The sequence below is a fragment of the Taudactylus pleione genome, unplaced genomic scaffold (assembly GCF_031769625.1).
Source record: "Taudactylus pleione unplaced genomic scaffold, aTauple2 ptg000041l, whole genome shotgun sequence".
Taxonomy (NCBI): domain Eukaryota; kingdom Metazoa; phylum Chordata; class Amphibia; order Anura; family Myobatrachidae; genus Taudactylus; species Taudactylus pleione.
Genome location: NW_028284443.1, coordinates 18,904,109 through 18,916,861, shown reverse-complemented (window position 1 = coordinate 18,916,861; position 12,753 = coordinate 18,904,109). Strand labels below are relative to the sequence as shown.

The following is a 12,753-nucleotide window of genomic DNA, read 5'->3' as shown; positions in this document are numbered from 1 at the left end:
ATGTGCAAAAGATTTGCAAACGATTTGCAAAAGATCTAAGGATAAATTATGTTGTTTGAATCTGTGATTGAGAGCTTTCAGCTATAGTGTGCAGATAGTGGTTCATCGTTTGATCGTTCAGCGTGAACGATGTGTAAACTATTTGTAAGCAATCAAGTGAAATTGATCTGCATGTTCAGTCGATGGAGGAGACGATCAAACGACCAGCGGGAGCGTGCATCGTACATCGTTAGAAACAATTACTGCACGATTTGCAAACTATGTTCAAACGATTTTATCATTATCGTTCAATCGTTCAACTTTATCGTCTAGTGGATGCCCCCCATTAAAGGAGAAAGTCTCCCAAATCAACATTTTTAGGCAGATGAGGTAGATAAAATAGCAGATGCTCATCTACTCTCCTCCAATGTAGCGGGTGCCACAAAGGCTCTAATAGTTTTAGCAGGAGATATTCTTTCTTGCTTTGGATAGGTTATTCCCTTACTGAAGTTTTTAAATAAACTTAATAAACAACTGTTCTCTAGCTCTGCCTCACTGGGCTTTTCTTTTTTGTTTCAAACTATAGTTGATTAACTATGCTGTAGATCAGCGGTTCTTAACCTTTTTGGCTGCCAGCACCCTTTTTGTACTCAAAATATGTATCTCAAATACCACAATGTGATAAAGAGGCACACTCTGAGCAATATGGCCATAATATGTCCGACACAATGATTCCTGTCCTCTGATATAATTTACTACGTTAATTGCAGTATAATTATTATAACAAAAAAAAAGTTCTAATTCCCTGGCAAATTTTTAGATGCGAAGTCATGGGAGTGTAACACACAATGCGTTATCGTAACCTGTGGTAATGCTTGGCATATTTCAACACATTTTTAATTTTGCTATACATTGCAGGAACCAAGTCTGTCATTCTTTGATGTTTAGTCTTCAGACTAAGGTCATTGATGTATTGTGGACATTTAATTTTCTCATGTTGTTAACCCTAATTACTCACAAAATAAAAACATTTTCTAAATTTCCTTCTCGGTTACATATTATAAAAATTCTAGCAGCTGACACATTAGTTGACTGGTCCACTTGTATACTCACTGTCAGGCGATTGGTTTTGGACTACTTGCAATTAAATATCCTTACTGATCTCTAGAATGCACAATTGGATCACATTGTTTGATAGCGGAATCCGCTGGGTTTTCTTGTGTGCTTCTGAACCAAATATGATCTTCGCAATTTCCAATGCACAGAGTTTTTCCAGTTCCTCTGCTTTTGTATGAGCCACTTAATAAGATACTTCTTAACAACATTCCTTAGCCTCCCTCTATTTAGGTTTATTAAGGATGTCGATGACCACTCGCGGTAGCTCATTGTCAGCGACATAATGGGTACACACTAGACGATGTGCCCATAATGTCAGTCTGATCGGATGACACATTGTCTAGTATGTACCCTGACTGCCATCTTGCACCACTGATTTATCAAACTATATAAACTACAAATCCTAACAATTTTCTTCTAAAAATCTAATGTGACCCCTAGAAATATTGTCACACACCATAAAGTGCAGTTAAATGAAATATATTGACTCAAAATATGGTGACATTGGTCACAGTGCCCTATATTCTATCTCATTATAGCAAAGGTCAACAGATGCATAGTAGATCAATACGTTTGGTTCCTGCTGTATCTTGTATAAAAGACCTATTTCAGTGTGCGGAAAATCACTGAATGCCCCTATTTATTCTCCACACCCACTTATTCATGTTGTATATCTTTTCTACCATAAATGGAAGCACAAGTACTTGCAGTGATACTTTTGGTTTGTGCTGTAATGTGTAACAGGAAATGGTAACATTTAGGGTAAAACTGAAAGAAAGCATATTTTTTGTTTTGTCTCTAGCAAATAGGAAATACAAATCTGTTTGGCATTTTGTGTTGCACATTTATTACATAGATATGTGCTGTAGTTGGTTGCATTGTTTTCTTATTGTTTTAAATGTTGTAGCATTTTACAAAATACTATTTGTGTACCTTAATATGTTATCATAGCACATTAGAGTTTGTCAATGAGACAGGAGAGATGCAGGGAAAAGCAGGTCTAAAGGGGATGCAGTCAGGAAGCCGACGGTCGAAATGCCTACCGCCAGGTTCCCGACTGTCTATTCCCGGCAGGGGTCTAATGACAGGCGTCGAAATCCTGACGCCTGTCATTTTACCTACACCGGGAGCCCCAGGTGGGGTAGGGTTAGGGGCTGCCGGGGAGGACTTAGGGTTAGGCACCCCCCGGGGGGTTTAGGGTTAGGCTAGGGGAAGGGGGGGTTAGGGTTAGGCACCCCCCCTGGGAGACATGGGTTTAGGCCCTTGTGGGGGAGGTTAGGGTTAAGCACCCCTAAGGGAGGCTTAGCGGGGGGGGTAAGGTTAGTTATATTAGTTATAGTTAAAATACTTACCTGTCGAGATCTTCAGTTGACGGTCTTTCGGCGTCAGGATTTGTAAGAAGCTGCATAAAGCTTGATCGTAAGTATTATTATTATCATTTATATGGTGCCACAAGTGTTCTGCAGCACCTTACAAATTATATAAACAAAAGACCAAAGAATTACAGTACAATACATTAGAATGCAGGACAAGGACATGGATAATATACATTGCTACATTAGCGACCATAACACCCACATAAGCAGCAAAGCATAAGCAACCAAGTGTTAAATGTCCTAGTAAGAAGTAGATGAAAATAAAGTATGGAGAGAGCTTACATTCTAAAGGGGAAGGGCAGACAAACCGGTGAGACACAGATAAGTATCATGTATTATGAACGTTTACAAAATAAAATGTAACAGTTTGCAGGTGGAGAAAACACCAGATTAAAGCTAGGTACACACCAATACAATCATCGGCCCGATCATCCTTTATCAGATAATCTGGCAGACAATTTTATAGGTGTGTATGCAGGACTGTTGCAGGAGCGTTGGCCAATAAACGACTTGTAACGCTCCTGTGACGGCCAGAATGGGGAAGTCGCATCTTATGTGCTGTTTAATATTTATTGGCCCGACCTCCCAATCCCATAGAGGCCCGTACACAAAGCTATTTCTAGCAGTTTGTAGGGGACTGAAGACGTCAAGCTGGGTGCACACTGCTCGGCTGATCGGGAGCATTTAAACCGATCAACTGGGGATTGTAAAGGTGTGTACCCAACTTTAGTTGACCATAAAACTTTGCCACTTATTTCTTGGGTCAAGTGGCAGGATTCACAAAGTGTGGTCAGTTTCAAATGGCTTTACCACTCTGTAAATTTCATAAAGTTACTTGAGAATATAGTATTTTTATTTTTTCTCCCCCAAAACCTTTAGTATCTAGAAACAATATAACGTGCTTAGATATCAGTTTACAAATGGTTAGAGCAAACAAGGGATTAGGAGAGAAAGATTTGTAAATCAAGAACACCTTGCTGACATTCACCAATGCAGGTAATAAATTAGGTGAATGATGTTTCTTGAAAAGCAGTGGGCCAAGATATATATATAGTCGGTGTTTGCAAGATGGGAGATGGAATTTAAATAGGGATATAATCCTATTTAATGTTCTACACATACATCACAAATGACATCTATGAGTAAGGACAGGGTCCTCAAACTGTGGAAATAAAGTGAGTAAAATTGGTGGCACTGCCTTTGCTTTCACACAGGGAGTGAGGTGGATATTATTTTTGAAAGATACTTATCTGTGAATTTCAGATCCTCCTTATTATGTCGTTTCTTATCCACGTGGAGTTCCTCGTGGCATGAGAAAATAAAACAATGACAACAAATGTGTAGTATTGTCTTATCACAGAAAATTGTCATATACAATGTCTTTTATGTGATCTGGAATTTCTTAAGGGATACTAAATGTGAATAGGGTATATGTAACACAACTTCGAAAAGTTGTTCAATATTAATCGGTCTTTCTTGGAATATTTTGCTACTCATAAGAAGTGAAATGAAGTGAAATTGGTGTACCAGTACTTACACCGCATAAGGTGTTTTCAGACTCATAAAGGTATCTTTTCTTTCTCTAACTTTCCTTAGAGCGATCTCAGTGTCTGGGGTATATTTCAACACACACAATAAGTAGGTGAAGGTGAGCGTACCAGTACTTACGCTGCAGATGGTTTTCTTTAAAGACGTAGCGATTTTTTTATGTTGGTCATTGTGTTCAAACAATGAGCACCTCCATAAAACAAAATATTTATTTAACAAAAATACACTATTGACAAAAAATTTACAATCTCTATCAGAGTAGACTGTGTAATGCAGGGGTCTGTGCTGCACACTTGATGAGGTAAGTGCAATAACATACGGTCCAGTTCCTATGCAAAATGATGGTAAAAATAGATGGTAAAAAAGGGGCACTTATCTCTGGTACAAGGTTACAGCACAGACACCCCCAATGAGCGCTCCCAAACCGACGCGTTTCGACGTATATAACGTCTTTTTCAAGGTTCTGGGAGTCAGTGTCTGTGGCTGGATACTCAAACTAAATAGTGTGTTTACAGTCTGCATACATACCAATAGAAGCAGGGTTGAGAAAGTTAAGGGGCCTATCTATTAGCAGATAAATTTGAACGATGAACGATATATCGTTTAGTCGTTCAATTTATCTGTCATGGATAGGCCCTGAACGATGACAGATGCGCATTCCCGCTGCCGACAAATTGTGTCTTTCACCTCTCCAACATGTTGGTCAATTATTGCTGACAGATATTAGAAATATCTGTCAGTTTATAAGCGGTAAACGACGAACGATATTTTTAATGAAAAATAATAGAAACATAAAAAAAAATCCACTCCCTGAATGATGTCATGCAATATCGTTCATCGTTTGCAAAAATCTAATGTACATGACAGATATCTGTCACCGCAGCCCCAGGAGTTTTCAAGGGATAAATCTTTTGTCTTTCATCGTAGAGAAAGATCTGCTAATGGATAGGCCCCTTTACGGTCACTTTTCCATAGCAAGCAAGTAGTAAGCTTGCTCTAAGCACACTCGGGAGACATTGAATCTTATAAAAGCACTGTTGTGCTAGAGCAGGGGTGGGGAACCTTTTTTCTGCAGAGGGCCATTTTGAAATATATAATATTATTTGCGGGTCCAGTGCCAGCCACGCCCCCTCCATGTGACATCACATGGGGCGGGGCCACAATCGCCAGTGATTACAGCAATGCCCTGAGGATGCTCCAGGGAGCTTTAAGGGCAGCGGTGTGACCGTCTGAAGCATCCTAAGGACACTCCAGGCGGCACTGCTGCATAGATTCTGGCTGCAGGATGCCATTCTAGGCACCCTGCTAACCAGATGAGGCTAGCAGAAAAATGCTCCGAGGGCCAGATCAAATGATTCCGGGGCCCTTATACGGCCCCCAGACCTACGGTTCCCAATCCCTGTGCTAGAGATTTCAATGTACAGAAATTGTGACAGGTTACTTTTCATAGTGCTAGTGAATGGGTATTCATTGAGTTTATTTCCAGGTCATATAAAGTGAGAATTTTTCAACTACACCAAGACTAGTGGTTGGCACTTATTCTCCCCACACATTTCTCCACCTAAGGTAACCGGTAATGGGTATTGGCAATGCATAGTATGTGGCAGTATTCTCCCTGTTGCCTTTCAGCAATACATCATCCTGCACCTTGCTGCATGGATACTAGCACATCTCGTAACCGCTACATAATGCATGAACCTGACTGGAATTTTTTTTTTACTTTTTTTCTGTTTTTTTTCTCAAACATTAATCATTGCCCATTATTTTTGTTTGCTGTTTGTTTTAGGTACGCGTAGCGGCAAAATTTATCATCCATGCTCCACCAGGAGAATTCAATGAAGTGTTTAATGGTAAGTAATGCTCTTTATTTTCATTTCTACTTGGCATCTTTAACTCTGTTAATCATTATAGACCCAACAGCAGGGGCAGCATTCAAAGTGCCCTTCTGCTCTTGAGTGATTTCCAAGGTCATATATGTAATGGGAACACTGGAAATGCTCTTCTATTATTTTATTTGAAAGCAGTTAGTGTCTCTATACATGTAATTTGGGTGCAGCTAAAACCAGTGAAAGAGCTCCATACTGTATGACTAGAAATGGCTGGAAGAGTAGATTGTGCAGAAAAGACAAGATCTGGGAGTTTAGATCCCCTGTGAAAAATGGACAGATGGTCCTTATCTAACAACAATAAAATTATAATGCTATTTTACACCTGCACTGCGGAGATATTGTAGATACTGTGTTATACTAATTAATTCAGCAATAAAACATCACTTTTCTATAATATTATAGAGTTATTTATGCAATTTTTCTGATTGAATCCGCTGTTCATATTAAGGGGGAATGTAATAGGGGCCGAGTTTGTAAAATGTTTTTCCCTGGGGTTTTGTCTTGGGATTAAAAGCAGTACTATTCTTATAGTCGATTTCATGGACAAAATCTACAGACTTTTGATATCTTTGATGACATCATTGGACTCCAGTTTGCAGAAAATCTGCAAATGTGGACTCTAGTGCTTAACCCCACTAAAAGAGTATTATAGGGCTGTGATTGAATAAAATGGAGAACAACTATAAAATATGTATTTTCTTAAAGCGTGGAAAAATATTGGACTAACCAGACTTTTCTTTACAGATATTTTTAAGCTAGTTTTGTGTAAAATTGTGTAAATAGCGCATTATATACTTTTAAAGCAGTACTGTCACAATGACTTCAAACTTTTTTTTCCCCCTGGAGCAAGCACTGTAGTTTGTAGGCTTTAACTGGTTTCCAAGTAGAGCTGTCATACTGAGCTGTGCTTACTTCCGGGCCTGCTATCTCTACACATCACACAACTCTCTACTGCTGTGCAAGGAAGCTTCCTCAAGTGCTGAATAAAATGCTGTATGCAAATGATATCACTAGGGCACTTGGTGAAAGGTCTGTTTTCAGAAAACTGTTCAGTTTCTACATTTTTATAGATTTCCCCCGAGAGTATATATGTAACATTAATTACACACTCGCAATGTACCATAGCCGTTTTTCCAAGTAATAAGAGATATTAGCTATTCATATCTTGGTTTCCCTGACAGGTTAGTTTGCAGGACACCGTTTAATTTCCAGAAGCTAAAATCACAGATAATAAATTAACATCTACTATTAAGGCTTCTCTTATTTATTGTGTTTATTTAACGGTTTGGATTAACTTTGATATTCAACAGAAAATTATCATTAAAGTTCACAAGAGGGTTAATTCTGTTAAAACTCTATTATCCTAATAGTATATCATTGGAGACTGTGGTAGGAAACCCATGGGAGCACACTATGGTATTACCCTAATTCCAAGTATCCTCATACTAAATGTGTCTAATGGGGCGTATACACGGCCAAATATAACAGGACCAGTGTTCTCCCCAGGCTGTTTTTTTTTTTTTGCGGGTGCACCACCCGGCAAGAAACAGCCTACCACCCGGCACTTTAGAAGCCTGCAAGTGGGGACAGTATCTGGGAGCTGTATAAAAAGGACCAGATCCTACAGACTTTGCAGCTTTTTCATAATCAGATGACTGGGCCTCTAATAAGAAGAGGAGAATTAATATATAAAATGCTATTTCAAGTTTAAATCATTATAAGGTCAGGGTTTAAAACATTTTATTATTGCGAAGGCCCCCACCCGGCTACTTCTTGATGCCACCCAGCTGGAAAAATTTTCTGGGGAGAACACTGAGGATGATAAGAACGATAACGATATCAATCATATCGTTATTGTTCATATCGTCCTGTTTTTGGGCTCTTCCAACCCCCAAATGATGGTCGATGCACGGGCACAGATACACGATATCAACCATCGCCCGTGCATGCAGGCCAACCTGGTCGATATCGAACAGGTTAGCCTGGTTACTATAGGGACCTGCGATTGTCGATTGCGGGTCGTTATAGTTGTTTGGGGGTGGTGCATGTGCTGGATGTTCGATATCGAACATCCAGCACATGCAGGACGATCAGACAATGATATCTGATCTCTGTCTGATCGCTCTGTGTGTACGGAGCTTAACAATAATGTAGATGAGATAATAATAATTTGAATATCCCCTTTGTCCTTCTCCTGGTGCAGGCGGTACTATAATTAAATTGATCAATATTGTAATTGTAGAACTGACAGACTGATTTAACTGGATTTTAATTGGCACACAGCTGAAATTTTCCAACCCCTGTTTAGGACCATCACATTTTCTTGTATTAAATTTGTGGATACTGTATATTGTACAATTACATAATAGAATATTTTTTCTTTTGTAGCTGACGTTTAAACAGACTGTTGCATTATAATTCTGATTTGATTTTTGTGTATTTATTATGCAGATGTTCGGTTTCTACTTAACAATGATAACTTACTCAGGGAAGGTGCTGCTCAGTAAGTGTCATTTCATTAAGATTATTCTAAAGTGTTTTAAATATAAATAAATTGGAGGAATCCTGCACACTAATATCAAAACTGCTACTCAGTTGTAATATGTGTATAGTAATGTACAACTCGTTCTCAATTCCCAGCATACCTTACTTGTATGATTACAGCCACTGCAGTGGTCCACTTATTTATTGTGATCCTTCCCCAATGTCATCTGTTCTAATCAATACAGTCATCACACTTTTAATGAGCAAATAAAGCTACTTTTCATGGTCATAAATCAAAGCCAACATATACATGAAATGATTAATGTACCTTAAAGACCACAGGCTTTTACACTTTACTGGCCTGCCCAATCATTCCAGCATTTTATTGCCTCTAATGTGTCAGTTTAGAAATGATTTTACACATTTTTTTCTGGGACATATATAGCATTCTTATAGAATACTATTTTAATATACATACTGTCTGGAGATTAAATATTGAAACTAATATAGAGGTTACAAAAAGCCTCAAGATTCAGACCACATTCATGCAAATATTATATTTCCCAGATTAGTGGGTTCTTTCAATAAATGTACACATATTGCAAGATACTTAATAAACATATAGGGGTCTAATTACTAAGCTGTGTTAGGAGATAAAGTGAACGGTGATAAGGTACCAGCCAATCAGCTCCTAACTGCCATCTCACAGGCTGTGTTTGAAAAATGTCAGTTAGGAGCTGATTGTCTGGTACCTTATCACCGTTCACTTTATTTCCTAACAAAGCTTAGTAAATGGAACCCATAGCCTCAGGTTGAGACACCCTGGAGCACAGCTGTCGGTGTTGACCAGATTCACTTAAATAAGAGCTCCATTATCAGAGTGTTCCCTTTTCCAGTATCTCTACATTTTTCTCTGTACTTTTACCCAAATAAGGGCCGCATTCAAGTAGCGGCGATATTTAAAATCCTTTTAACGTATTGGGGCTGGTATTTCGGAGTGCCATAAGGATGCGTCAAGTGTTTCAAACATCGCAGGCGTTTTTTAGCGGTTATAAAAATACGTCTGCGCCAGCTACGTGCGATGTTTAAAACAATTGACGCATCCTTATGGCCCTCTGAAATATCCCCAATACTTAAACGCCAAAAATTTTGACCGAAATTTCAGCCGTCGTTTTTCGCCAAAGTGCGCAACTTTCAATTTTTTTTCCGCTAAAGTATCATTAGGGGGGCTGTCTAAAGTGTTCTGTAAGAAATCCCCACATTTTTACCCCAAAATAGGGATTTTGCTAATTTTTTCGCCTGCCCTAGACTGGAGAAAAGTTTTCTCCAGTTTTAGGCGAAAAACGGCCGATTTTCGCCGTCATTGGCGAAATCGGCCGCAGAATAACCCCCTAAGTATGTTGTTCAGGGATTAACATCCTGGAGAACACTGCAATAAAACTGCTAGATGTATGAAGAATGACTGGATGGTATGACAAGAATAATGACTGGATGGTATGATTAAGAAGCGAGGGAGAACAGCAAGAACTGCAGGTTTCTGGGACATAAGTATTCTGCTGCTATGCTTGGCAAGAAAATGGGGTTGTTTATTTTAACAACAAACACTTAAGAAAGGTTTTTTTTTTTTTAAATCAAATATTACCTTGGAGGTGTTCCATTGCAAGGGAGGGAATTTAAATAGCTTCACTGTTCAGTGAAACGTCTCCCTGTTGAGTCACCTTGATGATTGTTACCTAGAGCAGGGAGCTTATTGGCATGGGTTGTGGTGACTTCCATCTCCTCAACATAGGGCCTCATTCAAAGATGTACTCAATGCCCGATGGTTTGTGTACATCTTTAGGGCTCATGCGCAGGACCCTTTATGCGCATGTGCAGAATTGGTCCTGCATTGTTGCACGCAGTGTCCACTGAGCCACAGCCCGATTGACAGGAAAACGTGTCACCCTCCAGGATCTGCATCTTTCGGCACAGACTTTCTGGCCTTGACTACGGAGCTGCAAGGGCCAGGGTTACTCAGTTGGCCAATGATCTTGCAGATGATCCAATGCTGCATCTTAGGACATAGCACTCGATCTGCCATGCTCTCAGGAGGTGACTTTTCTCCTCAGACACCCCTTGCTGCATTAGCATATTTTCACATTGCTCCTGTGTCCATAGATGCAGCAGCGATACAAATTGCGTCCATCTCTGAATCAGGCCCATAATACAGTGTGGACAAAATCATTTATAAACTTGAGTCAGTGAAAAGATCTACTTGCATGCCTAGACAAGTCACATTAATATGTAGGCAACAGCATTTTTTTTTTTTTTTTTTAGATATCATTGCAACCTACTCCCTCGGATTAGCCCTAACTGCACTTTGAAGCCTGGCAATACTTACAGTATATCTGTGTGCAATTTCCTTTTACGTCTAGAAGTGAATTTGTGAAAAGTTTTTTGTGATTACATATTATTTTATTTCATATATTGACGTGTTATTTTCTACATTTAGTGCCTTTGCGCAGTACAACTTGGATCAGTTTACACCAGTAAAAATTGAAGGGTATGAAGATCAGGTATGCATATCTATAGCACATTTTTAACCTGTTTGCCAGTACTAATGGTTATTAAGCTATGTATTTGCCAGGAACATTAGCTTGTTTAGTGCATTTCTAATGGAAGTTTTAGATAAAACTTTTGTAGATGTTACATTTTTCACATTTTGGAGGTTTGTAACCTGATGATTTCAGGCAGATGACATGGTGATTTGGAGATGGCCATAAGGAGATTGCATATGGAAAAAAATTGTCTTAGAGAGCGTAAATAACAAATTATGTCAGCTGAGTGGTAGGTACAGTGTTATATACAAGCGACCCTTATGTTTAGCTTGCGAAGTATGAGAACTTGGGAGTTCAGCAGTGGGTGATATTATTATAATTACAACACATGCTCCTTGCATATAAACCATTTCAATACAAACATTTTTCTGTTGAATTTTCATACACAGGACATTGCCGGAATGGTATGTCTAATATATCTGAAAGAGAGATTGCTGCACTGTAATCCTAGTAATGCCAGGTACACAGTAGACGATGTGTTTACCCAGCGACGGCACAAAATATTGGGCGGTCCGTACACATTGGACGATCTGGTGTACGACCTCCCGATATATATTTTGTTCCCCAGCCACATCCAGAAGCATGGTGACGGCCGCCGAATCTTCAGATCTGACTGCATTGCAGACAGATCTGAAGATGCCATGAACAACACACGGGAGTGCGCAATACTGTGTACATGCTAGATGATTTGTTGTTCCGATTCACCTCAGAATGAGAAATCGTCCAATATATTGTCTAGTGAGTAGCCCCAGTAAAGGTTATCAGACTATGGAAATCTCTGAAGTGATCCTAGTCAGTGTCATACAGACATAGAGGCTGATGCAGATTTGCAAGTATATCACGTGTAAATTACTCAAAAGTAATGTTCGCAGATAGAGTATTTACGCCTAAATGCAGATCTATACTGATCTCGAGATGCAGCCACTTGTGTGTGAGTAATATATGCATCATTGCCCTGGTGTTCTTGTACCTGCATTATATTAGGTGCAAAAGATATGTCTCCTAACAGGTGTATTTACATATATGTTCTGGTCTGTATGGCTCCCATTTTTAGGACCACAACCTCACTCTTTGCCTACATGAGAACCCTAGTTCCCCTCTTTGATTGTAAGGGTCAATGTACTCTAATTATGCATGACTCTTCATAGCTGTATTTGCATACTCTTATCTGAGCATATGCAGTGTAAATTGACGCAAGATGTTCAACTTTACATCAGCCCATAATGACCAAGTGCTCCTCAGTAATGAATATTACTGTGATTACAACTAATCAAAAGTCCTCTTTTTTTAGGTAGAGAGATATGTATGTATATTGTTCCTTTTCAAGTGCATTTATTGTCTCTTTGTTTATAGATGGGTACATACGCTCAGTGGCAACTATTAGGTACACCTGGTATCTATAATGTAAATATCTAACCAGCCAATCATCTGGCAGCAATTCTTAGTTTAAAAGCATGCATGTGGTTAGGAGGTTCAGTTGTTATTCAGATCAACATCAGAATGAAGAAGAACTGTGATCTAAATTTCTTTGACAGTAGAATGATTGTTCTAGACTGGATGGTTTCAGTATCTCGGAAATTGCTGATCTCCTGGAATTTGCATGCGCAATGGCCTCTAGAGTTTCTATACAATAGTGTACAAAACAAAAAAAACATTTATTAAGTTATTATTCTGTGTAGGGAGGCCAATCCTGGGTCGTTTTTTCAACCCTGGGATTCGGGATTGAGTTGTCAATAGGGCGGGCAGGCACGGTTTAAGGGGCGG

General features: G+C 39.2%; 1 protein-coding gene across 1 annotated transcript in view; it reads left to right on the top strand.

Annotated features, from left to right (window-relative positions):
* The window catches only part of CAPZA2 (capping actin protein of muscle Z-line subunit alpha 2), a 42,387-nt gene that overhangs the window by 12,847 nt on the left and 16,787 nt on the right, over nucleotides 1–12,753 (top strand). The window contains exons 2-4 of the mRNA XM_088457681.1: nucleotides 5,806–5,869; nucleotides 8,360–8,411; nucleotides 10,884–10,947. Of these exons, the coding sequence (XP_088313807.1) occupies nucleotides 5,806–5,869; nucleotides 8,360–8,411; nucleotides 10,884–10,947 (180 nt within the window). The remainder of the gene's footprint in view (nucleotides 1–5,805; nucleotides 5,870–8,359; nucleotides 8,412–10,883; nucleotides 10,948–12,753) is intronic.